The sequence below is a fragment of the Micrasema longulum genome, unplaced genomic scaffold (genome assembly GCF_059751315.1).
Source record: "Micrasema longulum isolate JH-2025_06_02 unplaced genomic scaffold, ASM5975131v1 h1tg000069l, whole genome shotgun sequence".
Taxonomy (NCBI): Eukaryota; Metazoa; Arthropoda; class Insecta; order Trichoptera; family Brachycentridae; genus Micrasema; species Micrasema longulum.
In genome coordinates this window covers 885823-909938 of record NW_028277276.1, presented here as the reverse complement: position 1 = coordinate 909938, position 24116 = coordinate 885823, and the positions used below count along the sequence as shown (strand labels likewise).

The 24116-nt window shown below is 33.8% G+C and overlaps 1 protein-coding gene across 1 annotated transcript in view; it reads left to right on the top strand.

The window, feature by feature from the left end:
- Nucleotides 1–24115, top strand: part of hwt (SH2 domain-containing adapter heavyweight) — a 193792-nt gene extending 169677 nt beyond the window's left edge. The window contains exons 4-7 of the mRNA XM_088231404.1: nucleotides 7164–9302; nucleotides 13378–13540; nucleotides 16202–16321; nucleotides 17856–24115. Coding sequence (XP_088087530.1) covers nucleotides 7568–9302; nucleotides 13378–13540; nucleotides 16202–16321; nucleotides 17856–18045 — 2208 coding nt within the window. The 5' untranslated portion in view covers nucleotides 7164–7567 and the 3' untranslated portion in view covers nucleotides 18046–24115. The remainder of the gene's footprint in view (nucleotides 1–7163; nucleotides 9303–13377; nucleotides 13541–16201; nucleotides 16322–17855) is intronic.
- The last annotated feature ends 1 nt before the right edge of the window (nucleotide 24116 follows it).

Sequence of the window (24116 nt, the reverse complement as noted above, 5' to 3'; positions counted from 1 at the left end):
TGCAGTTTGCACAATTATTTATTATTTTGAATACTTAATTATTTTGAGCAATAATAAGCTTTTATTGCTATCCTAGATAAGTTTTAGAATGCAATTAGCCCAAACCCGTAAAAAAACGTTATTTAATTTACCCAAACGTGAAATTAATTAGTGTAAAAATTATTTTATAATATATCATAATTTTAATCATCATTTTAATAATTTATATGTTTATAATATAATTCTGAAGTCATAAAATCCAACAAACACTTGAAAATGGAAGTGTCAAAATTCGTAATAATTGGCCAGAGTACATGAAAAGATTTATGAATGTATCGACAAGCGAGGTCTGTGACACAGAGTAATGTGGTGTTCTATTCTCTCTGCATACTTCTACGAAGAAACAACGAGATTGATTGTTGGTTTGTAATATACGAGTGTACAGATAATTTTTAATAACTACTTTTATTTTGGTTGTTTATTATCGTACCAAAAAAAATTATATGTATCGTAAATTTAAAAAAATAATAATAAATGAAAACATTAAAAAATATCCGTATTCATTATAAAAAAAACAAATACGTAAAATTATCTAATCGATCAAAATATACTATAAATTAAATTAATTAACGTATCGAAATCTACTTTGGCAAAATGTTTATCGCAGGAGGCTAAACTAGCAGTTCACAATGGAGTTCTAGTGCCAACTCTAATGTATGGGAGCGAAGTATGGAATTGGAAAAATGATGATGAAAGTAGGTCAAATGCTGTCAAAATGCGATCCCTTAGGCGAATGTGTGGTAAAACGATCTATGATAGGTGCGCAAATGTCGAGATCCGTGAACTATGTTAAGGCTGAGACATGCATTATCGACAGAATCAAGAAAGGGGCGCTGCGTTGATGCATAGCGAATGGACAGCGAAAGAACGGCTAAAAGGATCTACGATGCGAATGTTAATGAATGCAGAAAACGAGGAAGACCGAGAAAGACGTGGCACGATCAAGTCGATAAAATACTTGAAGATGGACATGTCGAGAGTAGGAATAATCGGCGAGCATGCATGAGAAGATGTATGAATGTGGAGGAAACAAGGTCTGGATGCAAAGATTATTGAGGAAGAAGAGTGATATGGCGTTCTGTCCTCTCTGCCTACCCCTACAGAGAAACGGCGTGATGGGGTTTGTTGGTTTGTTTGTTTATGAAATTAATTAACAAAAATAAATTCATATTTATTTCAACAGAGAGGTAAAACATTAATGAGAAGGAAATATGGACGTCCAGGTATTTACAGGGCTTATGACCTGTCATTGGCTGATTTAAGCGGCCACTGTGTAATATTCACTAATCTGCCCATGTTTAAACATCCACATTTCCTCAACTCTTCAATAATGTTTTCCCTCTCTGCTGAAATAAATTAAAATATGAATAACTCCCTAGGGAGGAAATCCAGCCAGTCTGCAAGCATTTGGACACACTCAAACATTGTTGAAAAAGAAATTCAATTACATAAATCAACAATATACCCTAAATATATTTTTTAAAGCCTAATCGGTGTATATTATAATTATGGATTCAAAACCCACTTTAAATACTCTATCTGAAACCATTCAGACTCTAATATTTCTCTGTTCCTCTGCGATAACCAATTATTTAAATAACACTATTTTTTTAATATACTACTGTGTTTGGTAGAACGTTAAAAAATTTCGGTCCTAAGAAACAGAAATTCATGTCCAAAATTTGTATTCAAACTGTACACAAAATTGTACTGGGAAGCATACAAGACGATGATATAACATTGCCTAAAAATGCTGGCATACACAAATGTAATACCAGACAACACCAACACTACCACATTAAAAATGCTAAGACAAACGTAGGACTGTCAAAAATATTGTACAATGGACTTAAATACTAAAATGACCCACCGGAAAAGTTAAACTGGAGACGAATTAAAAATAATGTTTGGTATTTAACCCTAGTGAGTTTTTAAAAATAATTAATTAATAATAATAAAAAAGCTTTAGCCGAAACGTCGGAATGAATTCAACCTACCAGCCAACGAGATCACCAAAAAATACGCGTTAAATATCGATAAAATTGACCGTGAAATTCTAAGCACTTCGATATTATCATATTTTAATAATTAATTTGATTTTGATCTGTAATAGAACATTGTTTTAATGTGAGTGGTTATAATCTGTGTATTTCTACAAATTAACTATGTATATAAGTTTGAAAAACGCTTTCAATTCATCAAGTGAATTTTGAGTTTTCTGATGAGGTCTAAAATAATGAGTTTTTCATATCCTCGCCTGTGAAGAAATTTATATTTCATGCTTTCACAATACAAAATACCACGATATTCACGTGCACAACATACGTGCATTCATTCCACTGGACATAAAGTGTACTTCACCTAACACAAACAAATCCTCTTCATTCATCAACCGACTCCACCCTAATAAAATACATCCCTCTGTGCGTATAAATGAATCCTGCGTTCCTCGGGGATTTGAATAATGTCCCTTTTTATTCGCAGTCTTAAATAACCTTAACTGACGTCAGACATTAATTTTAAATTACAATCGGTTTATTAAAATATGTATTTTGAATGCTTCATTTAAAAATAATTTACCCAAATACTAAAATTCCAGAGAGAGATACAAACCTTGGATTTCTGATTCTTGCGATATTACAGCATCCACAGGACAACAATCAGACTAATCAAATTTTTAGTATATTTATTTAATCAGCCTCTACTACAAATATGATATATCAAACTTGCGAATTACACCAATTTTTTTCTAGTTTTTTTTTCCTGTAGTTAACTTTCATTAATAAAAAAAAATCCTAAGAAATTAAATTTCACTATCACCTAATCGGTGTACTGACCTCAGCGTACCTTGATAATTTTAATTATCTTCACGTAAATTGTCGGCCTTGTAGTGTAAGGTTCAGCGCGTTTGCCTACCAAGAGGTCTCGGGTTTGATTCCCGACATGGTTGATATGAAATATTTATTTCAAAGGGTGTTTTCACACTAGAATATTTCATTGTCCCGGGATTGGTACCTGAAGCGTAAGACTGATCATCTTACCTTCATGTAACAAAAATGATCAAGAAACGCTGCGATTGGTGTACCAATGCAGTGTCCTATGCAACATTCAGTGCGGAAAGGGAATGATGATGATGATGATTATATAGTGGGTATACTGGCAAAAAACGTTAACTAGAAAATATACGGATTTGACTTAATGATGCAGTAATGTAAAGTTTTTAACGCCCTACAAACTAGAAAAATACACAAAGTCATACTGAATTTCATATATTTGTAGTTTTAAAAATAAATTTAAGGTTAAGTCGTATACCAGGTATTTCATTAAGGCTAAAAGCTTTAAATAACTTAAGATTTATTATTAATATTCAAAGCATTAACTTTGTGGTCAAACATTTTACTAAATGTTATTAAATATTTGTATATAACCAGTAACCGTTTTTACGTTTGTATATAAATTAATATTTACTTAATATTAAATGAAGAAACGGAAAAATTTAAAACATGTTCTTAAATGAGCACTTAACACTAATAAGATATAAAAGAGTAAAATTGGAACAAAACTTAATTGCTTGGATTCTGAAAACAGGGATTTGAGAGTTAAAGTTTTTTGCCAGTATACCCACGATATTATATAAGATGATCAGTATTACGCTTTAGGACTATGAAATATTCTAATGCGAAAACACATTTTTTAATGTACCTGTATTTTATGTAAATCATGCCGGTAATCAAACTCAAGACCTCTTGCGCGATCGGCAAACACGCTAACCATTGCTCCACGATGCCGCCAAATTTAATTAGAATTTGATTTAAAGTATAACATTTGTTAGTGACATTTTAAACAACATTATTTTGTTATTTTCTTTCTGGTCTCTTGAAAGACTTTGTAATTTGACGTTAAAAAAAAGGTCGACCTTATTTATGAAACGAGTTTTGTATAATATACCTTACGTGTGATACAATTTTTCTTTTCAAAATTCTAAATAATAAGGTTGATTCACCGTATCTTTTACAAAACATTGGTTTCCGTTGTCCTCTTCGCTATACCAGATTAAATTCCCTTTTTTAAATACCAACTTGTAAAAACAATTATACCTCGAATTCATTAATTAGACGTACCTGTACAAATTATAATGAACTCAGTATTGATGTAGACATTTTGAACCGCACGTTGCATTTATATAGAAAATTTCTTCATAGGGTCGATTATTTGGGATAGTTGCTGAATGTGCATCTTGAGTGGTTTATGCTTTGTGCGTTCATGTGTGTGTACGTGAATGGCTCGGAGTGTGCATTCGGTATTTTTATTTATTCTAATTTACCAACGATAACCTCCATGGAAAACGCAAATGTTAACAATTATTCTTTTCTCACTTGAATTTCTTATTTATTTATTTTTTTGTCACATATAATATTTATATCTTTTGCATAATTTAAGAAAACTTAATTTATTCATTAACAGTTCAATGAACCGTTTACATAATTATAATAAAACCAGTGAAAAAAAATACAACAAAAAATAACATGATATTAAAAAAGAACAAAAACATCCAGAAAAGTATACAATGGTAAACAGTATTTGTATATAAAAAAGAAATATTACATCTGTAACAAATATAAATATTTACCTTTATAAAAGAAAGGTAAATGAAGGAAAATAGCAGTTTTTAAAAAAGAGAAAGAGAAGAAAAAAAAAGAAAGTGCTTTAAAAGAAAGGTTAAAAAGTTTACTTCGTGGTTTTAGAAATATTAATATTAAACAATAATAAATTTAAAAAATAATTATACACACAAGAGTAAAGAGTTAAAACAAAAGTGAAGAACTAATCATTATTTGTATTTTTAATTGTTAATTCTTTTTTAAAACACATGACTTGATCATTAGCGGCGTGGTATAAAATAAATCTAAATTATCACTGTATTAATTTGCATGTCACTGCATGCGAATGATCAGTGAATTCAATGAATAATTAGTACCATGATGATGACTGTAAAACAAAAAATTATGTCTTGTTGGTCTATGTGGAATACGAAAGCTTATTGAAGTAAACAGTTCGGAGCAATCTATTTTATTATTTAATAATTTATAAATAAACAAGAGGTCATTTATTGTCCTCCTGCTTGACAGTAATGGTAAATTTAAAGCAGTCATCAGGAATTTATAATTTATTTCTGACACAGGTAGACCTAATTTAAATTGAATATATCTTAAAAACTTTCTCTGTACTCGTTCAAGATTATATGAGTTGCAGTAATAAGCAGGACTCCAAACTGCAGATGCATAGTCTAGCTGTGATCTTACAATATAACAAAATAAAATAAATTGGTCTTTTCATTTTAAAAAATTGTTGTTTTTAATACTTATTATGTATGACTGTATGTTTTCTGAATAAAATAAAATAATGTCGGCATACCTTTACAAGTTCGTATAGGGGATTGTTCAGTAATTCTTACCATTGACCATGCTACATGCTCACTGTACACTGTACACTTGTACACTGTACAGTATATAGTACCTACCATAACAGTACTTGCCAGTTCATAGTACACGGAACCCCTCGCACGGATTAGGACGCATTAGTGACGGCCGAGCTGCGTGGTTAATGGAGATAGAGGAACTCGAGACTCGAGGACTATCAGCTCATAACTCTGCGCAGTCGGAATGAACTGACGTGAAAACTAGGGTTTTGTTTATAAATATTCAGAGAAGCTTCAACAAAAAATTAAAAGTTACAAGGACATATTTTTTTCAGACCCATCTCCATCTAACTTATATAAGATATTATTACGTAGCAGATTTATAAAACTACTTTATGTCAATTTAATAGACCTCCCGTATTCATAATATAATGTATTTATCATTTGCAATAAGAAACACTTCCATTTAAATCAATAGAACTGCAACAGTATTTTCGATAAACTCATAATAATATCCCTTAGCAGGGCATTAATAGTTTAAAAAGTTAGGTAAAGCTGAGGTATTTTTATTTAAGAAATAACCTTTTCTTCAGGAGTTTTGACTAACTAGGATAATATATTTTATTTTATTAATTTTTCACGCCCGTAAGGCTTTTACATGCATGAAATTTATACAGGGTGTTCTTAGGTTTTCTTATTTAGATCAAATATTTTTTAAAAATAAAATATTAAAAAATTGTGTACTTCTGCAGGGGAGAAGCGAGGGGAGCGTGGCCGCACATTTATCGGCGTATCAGACCCCCCCCCCTTCTCGTTTCTCCCCTGCAGAAGTAAGCAACCATTTGCTTATTATTTTTTTTTAAATATTCGTTCTAAAAAATATTTTAATGTGCCAATATGTATTTTTGCTCATACTGATCATCGCGGTTTCAGATGTGACAGGGTTCAAAGAACACCCTGTATAAAACATGATAATGTAAACAGCGTAAAATTTAAAAATATAATATAAAGCAATAAAAGATAGAACAGTGTTTAGAAGTAAAGTTGGTATAAAAACAGAAGATGAGTCCATAAACAACATAAATATTAAAAAAACAATATTTTTATTTATTTTCTTTTATTCAGGAAACATACAGTACAGTTACAAAGTTTAATATTTTACACAATTGGACTTAATTCTAATGGACCAGTGAAGTTTCCATATTAAAAAGCAATTAAATCTAATGTTAATTATGAAAGTATAAAAAAGAGAATAATAATATAAAGAAATAAACAAAAGAACAGTGTTTAAATGTATGTTGGTATACAATTACATCATTAAAAAAAAAACAAGCCGTAAAAGAGAAAAAAAATGTATGAGATATTAAAAATAGATAAACAAATAAAATTCAAACATATTAAAGAAAATACAGTTTAAAGCTTTTAAGCAGCTAGGTACAAAATATATCATATTATAATACAATGTAAACAGAATAATACATTTTAAAAAATAGTCAAAAGCTTATTAAAAACACCAATTGAAACTTAAGTGTGCACATAAATATATTATATTCTTCATCTATTATTAAACTACGTACTTATCTTTTATAAATTAAAAAAAAACTGAAATGTAACCCGCAGACAAGCCTTGGCTTTGCGGGAACAAAAATACAATTGTGCATGTTATTTTATTTGTTAAAATAAATTAATATTCATTTTTTTGCAGATGGATCGTCGGATGAAGCTTCTTCGTCGGAGTTGAGCCTTGAACCCTCTGTTGGAGGGCGGGTACTGAGCCTTCCAGCTGTTCCTCGTCACCCTCCGCGTTACGCAGTGCCAAAACGGCGACAAGATCGAGAAAACGAAAAGAATAAAGACATCGCAGAGCACGCGTATGCCAACGTGCCGAGCGGGCGTCCACGGTCCAACCGCCAACCTTCTCCGTACTACTACGGGGACCTCGCGCGAGGGGGGAAATCGGCCAGCCTAGAGGCTCCGGCCTCCAAGGCTCGCGAGCCTCCTGCTAAGCGCTTCTCCGTCACCGAAGACGGTCTGTTCTTCAGGGAGGGGGAAGAGTACGAGGACGAAGACGACGACGAAGACGAGGAGGACAGCTCCTCGGGCGGCTCCATGCCCCCGCGCCGCTCTTGCGCTTGCCGCCCAGACGATTTCCCTCGCGCCGTGTTTTACCTGGGCACCGACATGACGGCCCGTGCGCGTCGTCTCTACGAAACAGCCTTTGACTGCAAAGTGGCCAGATCTGACGACGACTTAGATGATGTCGATCGCGTCAGTAACCATCCCATCCTTCTTCAGCTGACCGGTGATGGTCGAGTTCTCGGAGTCGATACATTTGCTTCGTCGTCATCGTCAAATGTGGACCCTAACTCAAGCATCGTCGCTTGTGAAAAAACTCGTAGAAAAGTAGCTCCTAGGTCCGATAACGGAAGACGTCCTAAAACCGTGCCAATTCGTATGCAGAATGAGAGTAGTGTAGTTTCTATACTGTCCGAAGAATTAGAAAATATGGAGTTGAATAACGCGGAGTCCCAGGAAACGTCAGTTTCTCGGCTGCCGCTGAGGGAATACACACCGTCACCTCCGTCCACCGCCCCTCTACCAACCAAGTTTCAACAGAGCAAAGATCTCGCGATGAACAGCATTAAAAGTGCTCCGAATTTACCGTCTCAACCGACTCATCCGCGTCTTAAAGATTTGCGTTTACCGGTTAAATCATTACGGGCGAGAGAAACGCCAGCTAGTAGCGAAGGTAGTATGATAGAAATTAAGGAAAGAGCTAATAATAATACTGAATTTGAGTGTGGCAATAGAGTACGGAATATGATTCAAGATACTCAAGAAAGATTGACTGAAATGAAAGGCCGACCGCGCTTACACAACGGCCTTTTTTTAGAAATTAAGGGTCGACCCACGTCCGACACCGAAACTCCACACATGCACCGATACAGAAAATCGAAAGAATCTGGACCTATTCTAGAGTTCAAAGGAAGGCCCGCAAACAGGAGACGACACAATTACTCCAGCACAGAGAGTATGGCCACCAGCAGCAGCGGGGGGAGCATGGAGTCATTGAGAAGCAGTACCAGCGAAGGAAACCGAAGCACTTCCAGTTCAGATAGCAGACAATCTTTGTCTCTTAGCTCTCACAGTTCCGACTCCGGAAATAACAGTCGATTTCAAAACAAGCATCACGCTAGTCCCTTGAGTGGGTTTATCTCGCATCACGCTAACAAATTACATATTTTGAGTCCTATATCCGATAAATCATCTCAAGAACCCGCCTCGGAGACGTCGGAGAATAATAGAAATAATAATTCTCAGAAAGTCTCTCCCGAAGATACTGAAAACGTGATGGCTAATCAGCAAGGGAACGTAGAAAATAATACGAGCATTAAATTTAAACGGAGACCTCCTTTGAATAAAAACTTGTTAAATTTAGCATTTCAACACGCAACAGCTGGAGAAACGGAAATACAAGGGTCTGATAGCGGAATATCAATACATTCCCGAGAAGGAATTAAATCCAGAAACGCCTTCTTAGGGTTTCTCAAACTTAACCAACCTGTGGACAATAGTACAAGTAGTATTGCGGTAGACGCCAACAACGGTCAAATGGACTTCTCAGACCTGCCTTTTGATATGCCAAAACTGAGAAGGCGAAAGGCTGCAGCTCAGGATGCTTGCACATCTGGTAGTGCGACTTCAGTGGACTTAAGGGATCTACCGTTCGATATGCCTAAACTAAGGAGAAGACTAAGAGCTCCAGCCTCATCGAGTCCCGCCAGCAGTGGGGGATCACACGCTTCTTCCAGCCACAGCGTCAAAGATGCTGATAAAATACAAGGTAAAAAAAAACAAATATTTTAAACAATTTTACAAGGTAAATGCCTGACTTTACTCCTTTTTCTAGTACAGATCGATCGAAGGTCCGGCATTTTTCTTTGATTCTCACTAATGTAATGGGAGGTTAATTCGTTTCCATCACATTGAGTTATATCCCATGTTTCGCGGGAGAAACACTATTCTGATTAAGACAGATTGCCTGCTTCAATCCTTCTCAGTTAACTTGGGTCAAATGGGGAAATGGGATAATGCACATGAAATGCTACGTGGAGAAAAAGAGATTACGTTAGCACATATCAAATAAAGTTTATATATTGCGATTTTATGTATTGTGGATAGATTGTTAAGTTGACTTTGGATAGTAACTAGGTAGGTAAATAATGATTAACTTAAAATGCATTTTAATATTAAAATCCAAGTTTCCAATTTCATATAAGGTTAATAATACTTTACGATAATTATTTTATCGCTTGTTATTTCTGTATGGTCCGAACTTTTTCATATATATAAAGATGAATCATCTAACAATTTAATACCTACGTTTATTTTATAATCTGATGTATAGTGTGAATATTTAGTTTATCATTGATTTGAGCGCTGAAATTGATTAGTATTAAAGCCCTAAATTACCATTTCTGTGCATTTAATTTAATCGAACTTTAAACAATTTGCCTAAAGCTTTAAGGCCCGAGACATAAACAAGCGGGCCGCCGACGCTAGATAGTTTAGGTACTTACACAGTCCCACACCTCGTCGTATAGTTGTGTAAAAAAAATACAATTCAAATCGACGCGATGTGCGCCCAGCTCGAAAGTATTTCTCCGAACTGACAAATGAATGAATATATCGTTAGAATTATTTTGGCGCGCTGCCGCCGGCCATGTCCATACAATTTTTTATAGATACAGGCGACTCTTATGGAAATTTAAATGCTTTGAAATGGTTTCAATAAATTTAGAGAATTATTTAACTTGTTTTATCTGGGATTATCAAACGATTTTTCAATAAAATGTCTGCAACAGGCGCACGGAGCATGAGAAAAAGTATTTTCGCGTGTTTTTACGTAAGTTTCTGCATTTACTTCTCATTGGATTTAAAAATTTTAATTTGAGATTTCAATCACTGTACAATTTAGATATTTGCTTATTTATCCGTATAAAATTAACAGTGATATTGCTTCTTTTCGAATGATGCGAAGTGATGTTTCTAATATCTGACCGTTAAATATCAAGATCAAAATAGCAACCTAGGTAGGACCAACCAGATGTAAAAAATATTTTTTTATTTTGAATCTTGAAATGGGGCACACATAAACATATTTTTATGTGAGCTCTAATAATAACAGTGTACATATATTTAATTTATAAGTTATTTATCCCATATTTATTAACCTTCTGTTTGAATTTTGTTTATTTTTTTCTTCAGAAATGTTTTTTCCCATTTCATAATATTTTTTTACTGCCTTATATGAAATATAATTTTGTGGCTTCACCTTTTTTCTAAATGGGAGTCAAAATTTTACATTTTCTCTGATATTGTGATGATGATCATGTTGTCTTTGATCATCAATATATCACTTTAATATAAGTACGCCCACCACATACCGCACACCGTATCTGAGGACATGTCTCCTTAGCGGTGCCCACATACACGAAAAAATTGCTCGTTACCGAATGAGAAAAGCTGCCCGGAAGCTTTCTGTAATATGGTAGCCTTGTCATCTTTGTGCTGAAAGGAGATAATCCAGAAGTACATAATATGTACTTCATTGGGTTGTGGAAAAGAGGGAAGTGAATTCTTCACTCACTGGGATTAATTTGATTGGACATGATCAATTCGCCTAATAGTACTAAACCCAAGACTTTCGCTTTGAAGGGTTAAGTAGGTTTGGCGTTGCCTATGTATGGTTAAGCCGGATGAATCTCACCCACATGATAAAGGTTTCAGCTCTTTTGCTTCTCAAATGTTAACATATGGAAGAATTGAGGAAATGTGGGTGTTTAAACATAGGCAGAATAGTGAATGTTACACGGTGTGCAAAGTGGCCACGTAAACCAGTCAAACACATTTGGACATCGTTAATGCAAAAAGTATTTATTTATAAGAGGATTCGAATTCGTCTGATGTTAACAAAAATGTTTAGAAGAATTTGCAGAAATAGTCTGTGTGCGCTTAAATTTTATATATATTAAAAATAAATATGTTGAATAATGGTAGTGGGTAATTGTATTTATTTTTAACGCCTTGTGGCAATATTGTCATGACAAACTTAGCAAAGAAGCTAGGTGTGTGTTGTGGCAAATATTGTAGCATCTTTGTAGAAACAAATCTCATGCAAGTTTGATGGATGGTAAATAGAAGGTTTGATTTAAATTTGTCTCAAGTTTATATGTAGTTTCCATGCCAAACTTGGAGCAAACGTTCACTTTTGATAGGTACTTCAAACTTTATACAAGCTGAATCATGTTTATACTGTTATCTGGGTAATTACTTATTAGCTACCTGTTTTCCGTCGAGAACTTTTTATTTATTCCTAAATCTTTTCTTCCATTCAATGCTGTTACAGTAAACGTCTAGCCCAAACATGATCTATCAAAAAAGTTAAGAGAAATTGAATAGCAGACCCTTTCTCCTGATTTTAGGCAGGTACACTCCGCATATGTCGCAAGTATTTGTTAACTTCGATTAGATTCTTCCATTTTCTTCCCCTTTCTGCCACTGAGAATCTCATCCGTCACTCTCTGACAACTGTCAAGGTTGAAGGATGTATATGGTATCTGGTTTTCAGTAGAAGAAAGGTCAGTTTTATCTTACGCTTACAAAAAAGCAATCTTGTTAAATGTGTAAGCATTTGATATTATTTTTCAATTAACTCGTTTCAATACTCAGTACTTGTCGGCCTCGTGGTGTAGTGGTCAGCGCATTGCCTGCCATGCAAAAGGCCTTGGGTTCGATTCCTGACATGGTTGAAATGAAATATTTATTTAAAAATGTGTTTTAATACTAGAATATTTCTTAGTCCCTGGACTGGTATCTGAAACTTCAGACTGGTCATGTTACTTTCATGCAACAAAAATTATTAAGATACACTGCGATTGGTGTACCAATGCAGTGCCCTATTCACCATTAGGCGCGGAAAGATAATGATGAATACTCAGTAAATACATATATACATACATGCCGCTCATCATCAACATCAACATCATTCCATGTCCGCTCCCTAGTTGGAGCATATGGCATCCACAAAGAGCCTCCATGCATCTCTATAAGCTGCCAACTCCTTTGCGTCCTCCCAAGTCATGTTTTCGTCCCGAAGTTCTGACATAAGCTGCCGACGAACAATCAGCAGTGGACGTCCATGACGTTACATGCCGCTGTAGTATCATAAAATATGACATTATTGTTGTTTAAAATATATTTGGCCTTATAACTTACACTCCTATATTCATTTTTAAAATATTTTTTTATCTTAACAATATTTTGAGTACGGGTAAGACGGATTTCACCCCCCAAGAAGTTATTAGCATTAACATATTACAAAAGAGATGAAGAACATTTTAGAAAAAGAAGTCTAGGTTAGAGGGCTTATAATCTGTCATTTATTTATTCTTTTTCTATGGAAATCATAGTCTTTTTAATAAATAAAAGGTACAAGAAAACAATTTTTAAAAAGTAAGACCAATTACAGATTTCACATTAATTTATTATGAATACAGTAGATGAGAAAAAAATTAAATACAAAAAAAAATGTTACAAAAAGTACAAAAAAGGGAGAAGACATGGTATTGGTCCCAACTCTACTTTCCTCCCCTCTCTCTCTGCTTCCATGAACATTTATATGTGATACTAAAAATTTACAACCAACCAACGTCATTGTAAAGCGGTCACTTAAACCAGCCAATGACAGGTCTTAAGCCCTGTAAATACCTAGATTTCCATTTCCCTTCTCATAAATGTTTTCCCTCTCTGTTGCAACAGATTTAGATATTAAAGATTTTAATGCATGTGGCGGGGAGAGGGAAATCGCAGGGCCGTATCATAGCACTGTATTAATTCCAACAAATCAATGCTTTCAGGAGGTCCACGCCCAAACTTGACGCTGAATTTGGAAGAAAACGTCCCCAGTGGCCCGTCTGGCGGCGAAGCACCCCGCGGCCTCAACCTCAACTTCGGAGCCTCTAGCAATGTCCCGGTTTTAGCGGACGTTGTGGATACAACACTGACTCTAGATAGTCAAGGGTAATTGTTATTTTTATAATTATCATCACCCTGGCACTGCATTGTTGCATAATGTTATGTTTACTGTAAGATGATGTAAATAGACATGTAATTAAAGTAAGTGTAAATAAACAAAATAAAATGCAACGTATCTCGATCATTTGTTGCAGAGAGGTAAGATGATCAGTCCTACGCTTCAGGTACCAGTCCCAAGGACAGTGAAATACTTCAGTTTAAAAGGCGGTCTCCATGGTGTAGTGGTCAAGACAAGTTCCGGGTTCGATTCCCGGTGAGAACACAAAAATTCAATGTGATTTTTCTCAAGCCTGGGTCTTGATCGCCTCCTACACCACAACAGTGGTGTAAAAAAAACCCATTTTATTTTTATTTATTGAATACTTTACAAAAATATATTACATAATTGAATTAACACTGTATTCTCACTGGGAAAACCCATCCCGGGGAAGACATTTTACAATTTTATTTTAGTGTGATGTGAGATACATATATATTTTTTACAATTGTGTTTTACAATTCATTGGAATTGTTACTTTTTTACATAAATATATAGATTTCAAATATACAACACATTCACAATATTTTGAGTTTGTCCAAATTTTTGTAGACAAGGACTGGATTCAACTCCCTGAGAAGCTGTTTATATTAACATTTTACAACAGAGATGAAGAACATTTAAGAGAAGGTAATATAGAAGTCTAGGCATCTACAGGGCTTATGAGATGTTCAAATATAGGCAGAATGGTGAATGTTACACAGTGTGTAAAGTGGCCACTTAAACCAGCCATTTACAGGTCATAAGTCCTGTAGATGTCTAGACTTCTATATTACCTTCTCTTAAATGTTCTTCATCTCTGTTGTAAAATGTTAATAAAACACATTGTTTCAAATCTCAACTTTGTGTAGGTAGCTTAGATTATGGGAAAAACAACTTTAAAAACAAACATTTCTTGACGACCTTCCCAGAAAATCGAGCCCAGAAACTCAAGAATGGTAGGTGAATACGCCAATCACTTTACTATGAGGCAACTTTCTCCACTCGATTTCCTTCTTCAGGATTTTTACTATCGAGTCGACAACACTTCCATTACTCACACATAACTATAATCTTAAGTCCACCCGGACACAGCTATTTTTGTATTGTTTCTTTTTATTTAAGTATATAATTTTGGTGTTCGAGCAGATGAAGAATACAGTTCTGTGTGAGAAATAAAATCCAGAACTCTGGATGGGTGTTTTTCTCAGTCAAAATTTCTGAAAAAGGAAATCAAGTTCAGATTTGTTGTCCCTGGACTGGCACCTGAAAACCAAGACTTGTGTTATCGAGACACTGTATTTGATAAACCAATGGAGTGGCTTATGCACTATCAAGTGCAGATAGGGAGAGGTATGATGATGACGATTAAATTTTATTTTTAGCTTGTATTTTAACTAATCTTGGGTGTGCGGTGGTTTGATTTTGTAAGGAATGAAGAATAAAAAAGAATGGACACTGCACAATCCGGTGACAACTGTCATCAAGCGGAGGCGATACCGTGGGCTTGGCCACGTTCTGCGTATGCCTCCTGAGAGCCTTACCCCGGATTTCCTACTTTACAAGGCATCAGGTTCTCGACCCTGATGGCCGTACTGATTGTTCGTCGGCAGTTCATGTAAGAATTACGGGATGCGAACCTTGCTTGGGACAGGTGCTGGTGCTGGCAGCCGATAGAGATGCCTAAATGATCTTTGTGGACACCATTTGCTCCAACTAGGGAGCGGACATGGAATGATGATGATGATATTTGCTATCGTCGACTGTTATTTACTAGTACCTAGCCTATAGTATATATCATCACGACCGTGTTTAGGACAAAGGCCTTAAACCACAATTACGTCCGTGACGTCACAAGTTCTAGTCGGTGAGTTCTATTGATTGGTGGCTTCCCTAAAACCGGAAATGACGTAACTCAAAGTAGTTAATTTTTATTAATTTTTTCACACATTTTTGAGAAACTTCGACACACAATTATTTGCTCTAATTTTTATCACGTGTAAGGAAACATTTTTTTATATCCAGTTTCCCGTAGCACCGAACTTCCTCATTGACACGTACGCGTGAAATCATCTAAGTTCTTTTAAATTGTTTCAATTTATGAGATTTTCATAAAATATTTACAAAATGGAGTTAATACTTCAATATATTTAGAAAAAACAGTACTTTTAGTGGCTTTTTATCTTTAAAAATAATAATTCTAATAATGCGCCTCTAATAGAGTCGCCCAAAAGGACAAAAACATTCTATGATTATTCACCAAGAAGTTAGCTACAGTTTGCGGCAATACAACGAGCTGTAGGTATTCAGGTCAAGAATTGCAAGCGCAAACCGAAAGCGCCCATTACACTTTTGTCGATAAACCCAAAACCAAATCTAAAATTTGGAACGGTCTTGTTCTATGCAATACAGCGAAAGGGCTTCTCTAACGGTAGCGAATGATTGCTCTGAGCTTTTATGTATGCCAACTCTGAAGCAAAACTTCGGGGGATTTATAGGGTTCTATTAGTCAATAAAGCTTGAAAAATGACACAATAATTACATTTCTAACTTGTTTTTTCAAATCTCATCATTCAAAGGGTTTTATCAGTTCACCGACGATTTACATAATTGATTTATTGATGTTACAGTTGGTATCATGGAGCTATGACCAGATTAGAAGCCGAAGCTGTTTTACGAGGAGCTGCTGAAGGAGGATTTCTGGTTCGGAACAGTGAATCTGCTAGGAGAGATTACTCCTTAAGTCTAAAGTAGGTGTTTTAATTAGTTTTTTTTTTATATCACAGTTTTTCTTCACTACTGAACTTTCATTTAATAGTTGTAATTTTTTTATCTTCAAAATATACAATAATTAATAGCAGTTTTATATCATCAATAATAATTAAATCAATTTATAGATATTATTTCTGTGCAGGAGGCTCCTATATCTCGCAGGAAACCAGTTTGCACAGTGTGTGCCGCGATTATGAACGCTATCTACATCTTTACATATAGAGACGGTGCACTAAACTTCTGTACTATCTCTATCTACCTCGGTTTGTTCTACCGAGTTGTCATCTCGACGTCATATGATCGAATCCAACCAATTAATGACCCTTAAAATTTAGTCCGCGTTCCTTACTTCATTAAAATTTAAAATAGTTCTCATTTATATTTTAAATAGGCTTCCATGATAAAAATTGCCCACTTCAAAGCCATTATAAACTCCAATAAATCCCAATTCAATCAAAAAATGCTCAAAAAATTGAATGTGTTTTTTTATATGACTTTTGACAACTACCAAGATGGTATGCTTAGCGATCGTCTGTATATAAATCTCGATAGATAACTACCGAGCGATAACAAATCCGGTTCCTCTTATGTCTCGATACGTACACTCAAGAAAATTGTAAAATAGATGGAAAAAACATAATGACTAAATTTATTTTTTTATAGTGGCAACATTTTTCACCTAGATGCTCATATGTACTCTTAGAGTACATACATCTTATGTACTACTAAAACTACAATAAGATCTTCATTATTTAAGAAAACTGCGGGGTCAAAGTTCATTCATCGATGACATAAACATCTGCCAAATGATTTCACCAGAAATCTGGACTAAAGACCCAAGAAGAACTCCGTATTTTCTATTGAATACAACGCATTATATTCAGTAGGGCCAAAAGCATTGCACACAGGATGTTAATTCAATTTTTTTTAATCGGATGATATATTTAGCGCAATGTCCTGGAGTACATTAACTGTATCCCACCATAGAGACATGAAGAATAAAGGAACACGGCCTATAAAGAGGCCACAGGGCGTCGTAACATTAGTCTGTCAGTTCCAGTACGTAATCCAAATCAGTCAGTTCAACTCATAACTGCTGTGAATGTCACACCCCATAATAATCGGGTTGTGGTCCTGTGGCTAGTGTCTCGGACTCACGGCTCAAAGATCCGTGGTTTGAATCCTACTCGAACCTAACTTGATTCCCATTTTCTAATAGTGAGATATTTACAGCTCGTTGGGCAAATCATTAGAACGCCAATATTTCTTCTAAAAATAAAACAAAGTGCTTTATCTTATTCGTCATGTAATAAATATGCATTAAACATCAACTTCGTTTCTTCCATCAATCTTCAACTAGGAAAGGAGCCCCAATTCCAGCAACCATCAAAATCTTACAAAACTACATATTTTATTATTAAATACTAAAAAAACACTATGATTTAAAAGACAAATGGATTTTAGATTTCAAATGTCATAATCATTAATGATATCATTTAAATATTATTCTAGGTCTGCCAGAGGCTTCATGCATATGAGGATACAAAAGTCAGAAGAGACTGGAAAATATATTCTGGGGCAGTTCAGTCGCCCCTTCGACAACATTCCAGAAATGATTCGCCACTTTTGTCTCAACAGACTGCCGGTTCGAGGTGCAGAACACATGTGTCTCTCTATCCCGGTGATAGCGCAGCTTCTGTGAGCAGAGAGATGCGCCGGAGAAACCCTTTGTTAACTTTTGATTACGGAGAGATTGTGCCAAAGAATTATTATGAACAAGCGTCATTAAGTCTGTCATTATTAACCTAGTATAAATCTTGATATGTAGAATAAGAAAAAGAGTAAAATAAACTTATTGAATCAAAGATAACATAGAATATTTAAATTATCTTTCTTAAACAGATAGTGGTGGGATGTGATTTTCAGATTTTTTCAGAATTATTTTCAGTAATTTATGTACTATAAAATGTTAAATAAAATTGTCTTTTTCGGTTCTTTTTTCAGGAGAAACATTAAAAATAATACAGCGCTCGGGCTGTGACTATTTTGAAAACAAAGACATTCTATTTATTATAATTAATTACTTTTATGGACAGAAACATGTCTGTACAGCGTAATAGTAACCAACTGTCATAAAATAATCAGTGAAATTGTTACCAAGCAATTAACAAGTTTTTTTAAGAACATTATAAACCATTGTAATTTGATCATTTCAAATCACCAAAAATGCATACAAAAGTTAAGTGCAAAATATTAATATAGTCTAACTTATGTATTATCTGATGGATATTGCATTCAATATATAAAACATAATAATTAATAAACTATATTAAACTACTTGTTAACAAGTGTGATCATAATACGTTAAAAATGCTTTTAAATTAAACACTTGCACGTTGCAAAGTTCTAAAAATCCACCCATTTTGATGAGATATTTCTCAAAAATATTTAGACGTAAAGCCTGTCCATCCACTAATTGAAATAAGGTAATTTTCCAATAGCAACCGGACAATATCTATATTAACAACTAGTAAGTAAATAATCACCATGCATTTTTAAATATTTAGTTCCTTGTACATACTATCAATCAATTTGAATAAAATAAAATATTTTATACCTCCCAGTAACTTGTACTTAAGGGCGATGAAAACAATTTAAACCAACACTTAGTCTCATTTAATGAGTAATAAGTGGAATCTTTATATTTGTCAACCTTTATATTTGTAATATTCAATGGGTAATTATTGTTATATTTTGATGACAATTCCCATATTTGTTCGAATTTTCCATTTTCGTTGCCACCCTCACCGCTAATACTGGCCTATTAGATGACACAAACAGACATTGGACAAGTTCCTTGTCTAAATCGAATCAGTAGCAAAATAAACTCCATGGTCAGAATCGACTATTGGCTGCTTTGTTTTAATTGATAGCGACTCTTGTTCTTATAACCTTCCTCCTTTTCAACTTCTACCACTATGTATATAATATATTAAAAATTACAGTTTAAACGACATATTTTTAATTTTTGTACCGTTTTTAGGAGTAGAAAACAAATTAATTGAATTTCAGTTTTTTCTTAAGTGGAAATTTGTTTTTATATTCGTCATACCCCCCCGGAACAGATTAATGACAAATATAGAGGTTCCTACATTAACAAAAGCATCTTGAGACTAATTTTTTTCAGATTGACAAATAGTTTTTTAAACAGCAATCTAAATAAAAATTATTTCAACTTTATTGTCTATGAAAATTATAGATACTTCCTACACAGATATATACTGTCAGATTTCTGGAACAAGTTGGTAACTAACATTTGACTAGTTGTGAGATATTGCCCTTTTAAAGGTAAAAGCTCACCCCAAATCAACAATTCAAATAAAACTACAAAAAATGTTTTTGTTCATTTAAAATATGGCATCTTTATATTTACTTTTTAAACATGATGCCAGTTATAGAAGAAATTTCTATATAAAAAAAATTGTAGTAACCAACTTGTCAACGATCTCCGCCATTTTGATTCTGCTGAGGAAATTTAAGGAGTTTAATTAAATTTAAAATGGTGTTAATTTATGTTAGCCCACTTTAATAAACACATTTAATATAATGAATATGACGATGGCCTAGCGTACACATGTGTCAAGTGCGATTTTAGATTTAAGTGAGTAAAGTACGTTTTCCATATCACCTAAGACAATACTTTGGGTACACAGATGTTTCAAGTAATATTTCACAATTTTCAATATGCACAGAACTAGAACAAATGTGCTTGCAAAACTGGCTGCACATCGAACAGAACGATGGGTTGTGGTCCCGTGGCTAGTGTCTTGGACCCACGGATCAAAGGTCAGTGGTTCAAATCCCACTCTACCCCAACTTGATTCCTATTTTCTCACAGTGAGTTATTTACGACTCGTTGAAAATGGCCCTCAAAATGAAATATTTTAGTAAATCATAAGAATGCGAATCTTTTTTTTTTTTGAAAAAAAAATATATCTTAATTGGCAATCTTGCAGTTAAAACATTTGTCTGCTAGGCCATCGATAGTATAATTTTATTCCATAAAAAATATCATATCAATCATATTGAATTCTCTTGTAATTGTGATTAATTTTACCATGTTTATAAATAATCCCTTTCATAAGGCCAAGTGTGCAATATTTTATATTTTAATGTATGTCTTAAGGTAATGCATAATACATATTATTATACAAATCAATATGATTATTACCTTTTCTGTGCAATATTATTATAATTATTATTGTTGTAAAAATAAAATCATATTGTAAAATAAAAAATGGCTCTGAGCATGTAGTTTTGTAATTCACCAAACTGTGAACACCATTTATGGTTATTGCAAATAACACCATTTAAGTATAAATATTTAAGATATTATAATTTCTTTATAATCGGAATAAGAAAATTAGCAGCGTCCAAATATTTTTAAAAAATTATCTCAAATTCTTCATGTATTTTTAATCGCATTATTTTTTTTTCCTTTGTCTATAGTAGTTTAACACAAATCAATAGTGTTGCAGTTTTCTCAATTTCAATTGTTATGATTAATATATTGGGAAAAATAAGTTCTCGCTGTTTTTTAGTCAAATTCAGCTATTCGGATCCTGGGACATGAAAAAATTCTTCTTCCTCTTCGTTTAGATCTGTCGATCTATTTTGGCAGAAAGCTGTTACTCTTGGGACGGTGCGATCTAACTGTCTTTCCATCTTCTAGACTGTCTACCAGGAAGATGATGACCAGGTGGAATTTCCTTAGCTGCAATGTGTGAATTATTAAAGTGTAGAAACATTTCACATTAGCTATGTTGGTAATTGAACCCGAGACTTCTTGCAACGCACTGTCCATTGGCGGACAGAGAGGAAAGAAGACTACAATACTCCACCCGTGCACACATACCCCACTTTGTCTACACACACGCATCATTTGAGCGTTTCCGAGTATGTTTTGCTGGCTTTGCAACATGTGGCCAAGCATTGTCATGCTGCAAAATTACTTTTTCGTATCTCTCCTTATATTGCGATCCTATTTGCTTCAATTTTTGGCTCAAACGCATCAATTGTAGTTGATGGCGATCTCCCGTGATAAGTTTCATTGAGTTTGGGGAACTCAATACACTACACCCAGCTGATCATGGTGCAGTGTAGAGATGATGATGATGGTGTTCGGCAATGTTCCGACAGAGGATAGTCACCGTAAACCTCTACGAGAATTCTGGGTGTCAGCTGCAGATTAAATTTTTTTTAAATAATTCTCCGTAAATATTATTTCTTTGTCACGAAATTCGACATGTTTAACGCTATGAAAAAATATGTTCTTTACACTTCGACGGAACAACATATACTGTCATTTCAAGCCTAATGGTGGAGCTTCACGATAAGCAAGCTGTAGTATTGCCCGATGTAAAAAGGTTAAGATAACATCATATACCAGGAAACAGCGAGAATTTATTATGAAAATACTGAGGTAAAGTGCGTTTGAATGTTTAATAAGCCTATGCTAGTGCGTGGCTGTCAGCAAACCAAGTAAACATACAATTTTTGTTTGTGTAAGTTTGAACCACATTTGAAAAATTTATATTAAAACTTTTTGTTACGCACACAAATTTTATTAAAGATTTGAAAGGACTGTACTTTAAAAAATGCAAAATACAATATCGCGGTGTAATTACTACAACCAGGGCCCCGATTACAGTGGGAAGTTAACAGAGTTATCTTTGACTGTCTATAAAGAAAAACCGATAGTTGTGTACGAAAATGAGTATATTTAAATAAACATTTAAGTTTGTGGGTGAAAATTATCGATGGAAGTTCTTGTAATTTAAAATAAACATTTAAAGTATCTTCGTCAGTAACCTATAATTGAACATGTTTAGAAGAAAAAAGTGTATGCATTTTCTGTTTTTCACGCAGAAAACTTAATTTTACTTTGCAGATAAAATTGAAAATAAATGTTGTTAACTTCCCATTGTAATCGGGTCCCAGATAACTTCGAAATAAGCATTTTTGAGTTTCCTCCGTGAATTCACAAATGATAATTTTGAAGTTAGCAGTTATAGTTTGCCCCACAATATAATTGAAACAAAAAATTTCAAATTCAAACACTATTCCATAAGCTCCAAACTGAAAAACTTTTGTCAAAATATGTAGGTTACTACTTATTGTTGTAAATATAATTTATTTGAAAACAAATGTAAATTAATATTTCAAGAGATTCTATAAAATATTTTGGATATTTGTAACACTAAATTTATGGATCATTGTTTTGTTTTTAAGATATAAATAAAATAACTTTGCTTTATGAACCACTTTTTATTAGCATAACCGACTACTTTCGGCAACAACTCGTTGCCCTCTTCAGGGTTATATAATAACTAAACATACATAATATATAAACGTTCACTGTTTCACACCCACTAATCTGTTAAACGTTTCTTTTATATATTATGAATGTTTAGTTATTATATAACCTCGAAGAGGGCAACGTGTAGTTGCAGAAACTGGTCAGTTGTGTCAATAAAAAGTGGTTCATAAAACAAAGTTATTTTATCGATTCTATAAAATATTAAAATTTCGATGTTTCATAGTATTTATTACCTGCATACAGTTTGTCCATAAAGAGTAGAAAATAATTTAGGGTGCTGGTGTTTTTAAAGCTTTTTTTGATGGTAAAAAACTGAATAGAACATTGTGACCAATCACCAATCAAAAAATAGGCCACACATTTATAATTCAATCATAGTTTAAATGATTGTAGAACATCTGCCAATCACAATGTACATAATATAAGTATTTTAATAAACATGTAAAAAAATGCATTATAGAACATTTAAAGATACAACATGTAGTCAATAAAAACTCTAAAAAAATAAAGATAACTTAAACACCCAATACACACTACGATATTTAGTTAGAGAGGAAGAGTCTAAAACCGGTGATCTCAATATGGAAAAGATGCACCACTCTTGATAGGCCGTTCAACAGACCAATCATCCTCCCCACAAGACATCAACGGCAAATTGGTCCTGCATTCAGGAAGAACAAATGGCCTGTGTTGTTCTTAAGTAGTTGTTTGGTGCATATAATTTTATGCGCTCCAGACTGTTGGGATTAAAAATTAACCCATTCAGAAGTTTAAAGGCGATGCTCCTTCTGGCCTGCAGACTTGTGGCCTGCAAAGTCAAACATACCTAAAAGGAACAATGATGGATACTGCAATGGGTATTATTCATACTCCCATATGTACAGGTAACAAAGAAACTTCTTCAGTATTCTCTCCCTCATGAGTGATTAAATGGGTTATAGTTTGGATTTTTACTGTTTTCTTACTCTTTGGTGGCAGACTCTTATTAATTATTCCCATCACATAGATGTTAACTTGTCAATGTTTTCAATTTAATTTTATACTCCCAATACCTTAAATAACTTGCATTATATTTTTAAATTATATGGAAGGATGTCTATGTTGCAAATTAACCCAGGAATTCATTACACTTATAAATTAATTTGCATTTATTATCTATAATGTGAAAAATGAATCTATTTCTCGCTGTGTAGCACCGTGTTAATGGAAAAGTACAATAGTTGACCAAACAAAGCAAACCCATTAGTCTGCATTGTATTTTAGACATTTCATGAATAGGATATAAGTGTTAGTAGGTATTTATTTGTTGTACATATTTATAAACACTAGAAACCTGGTAAAAAATCATTGAAATAAGTTTTACATCGTAAAAAATAAATCATATTACAAATTTT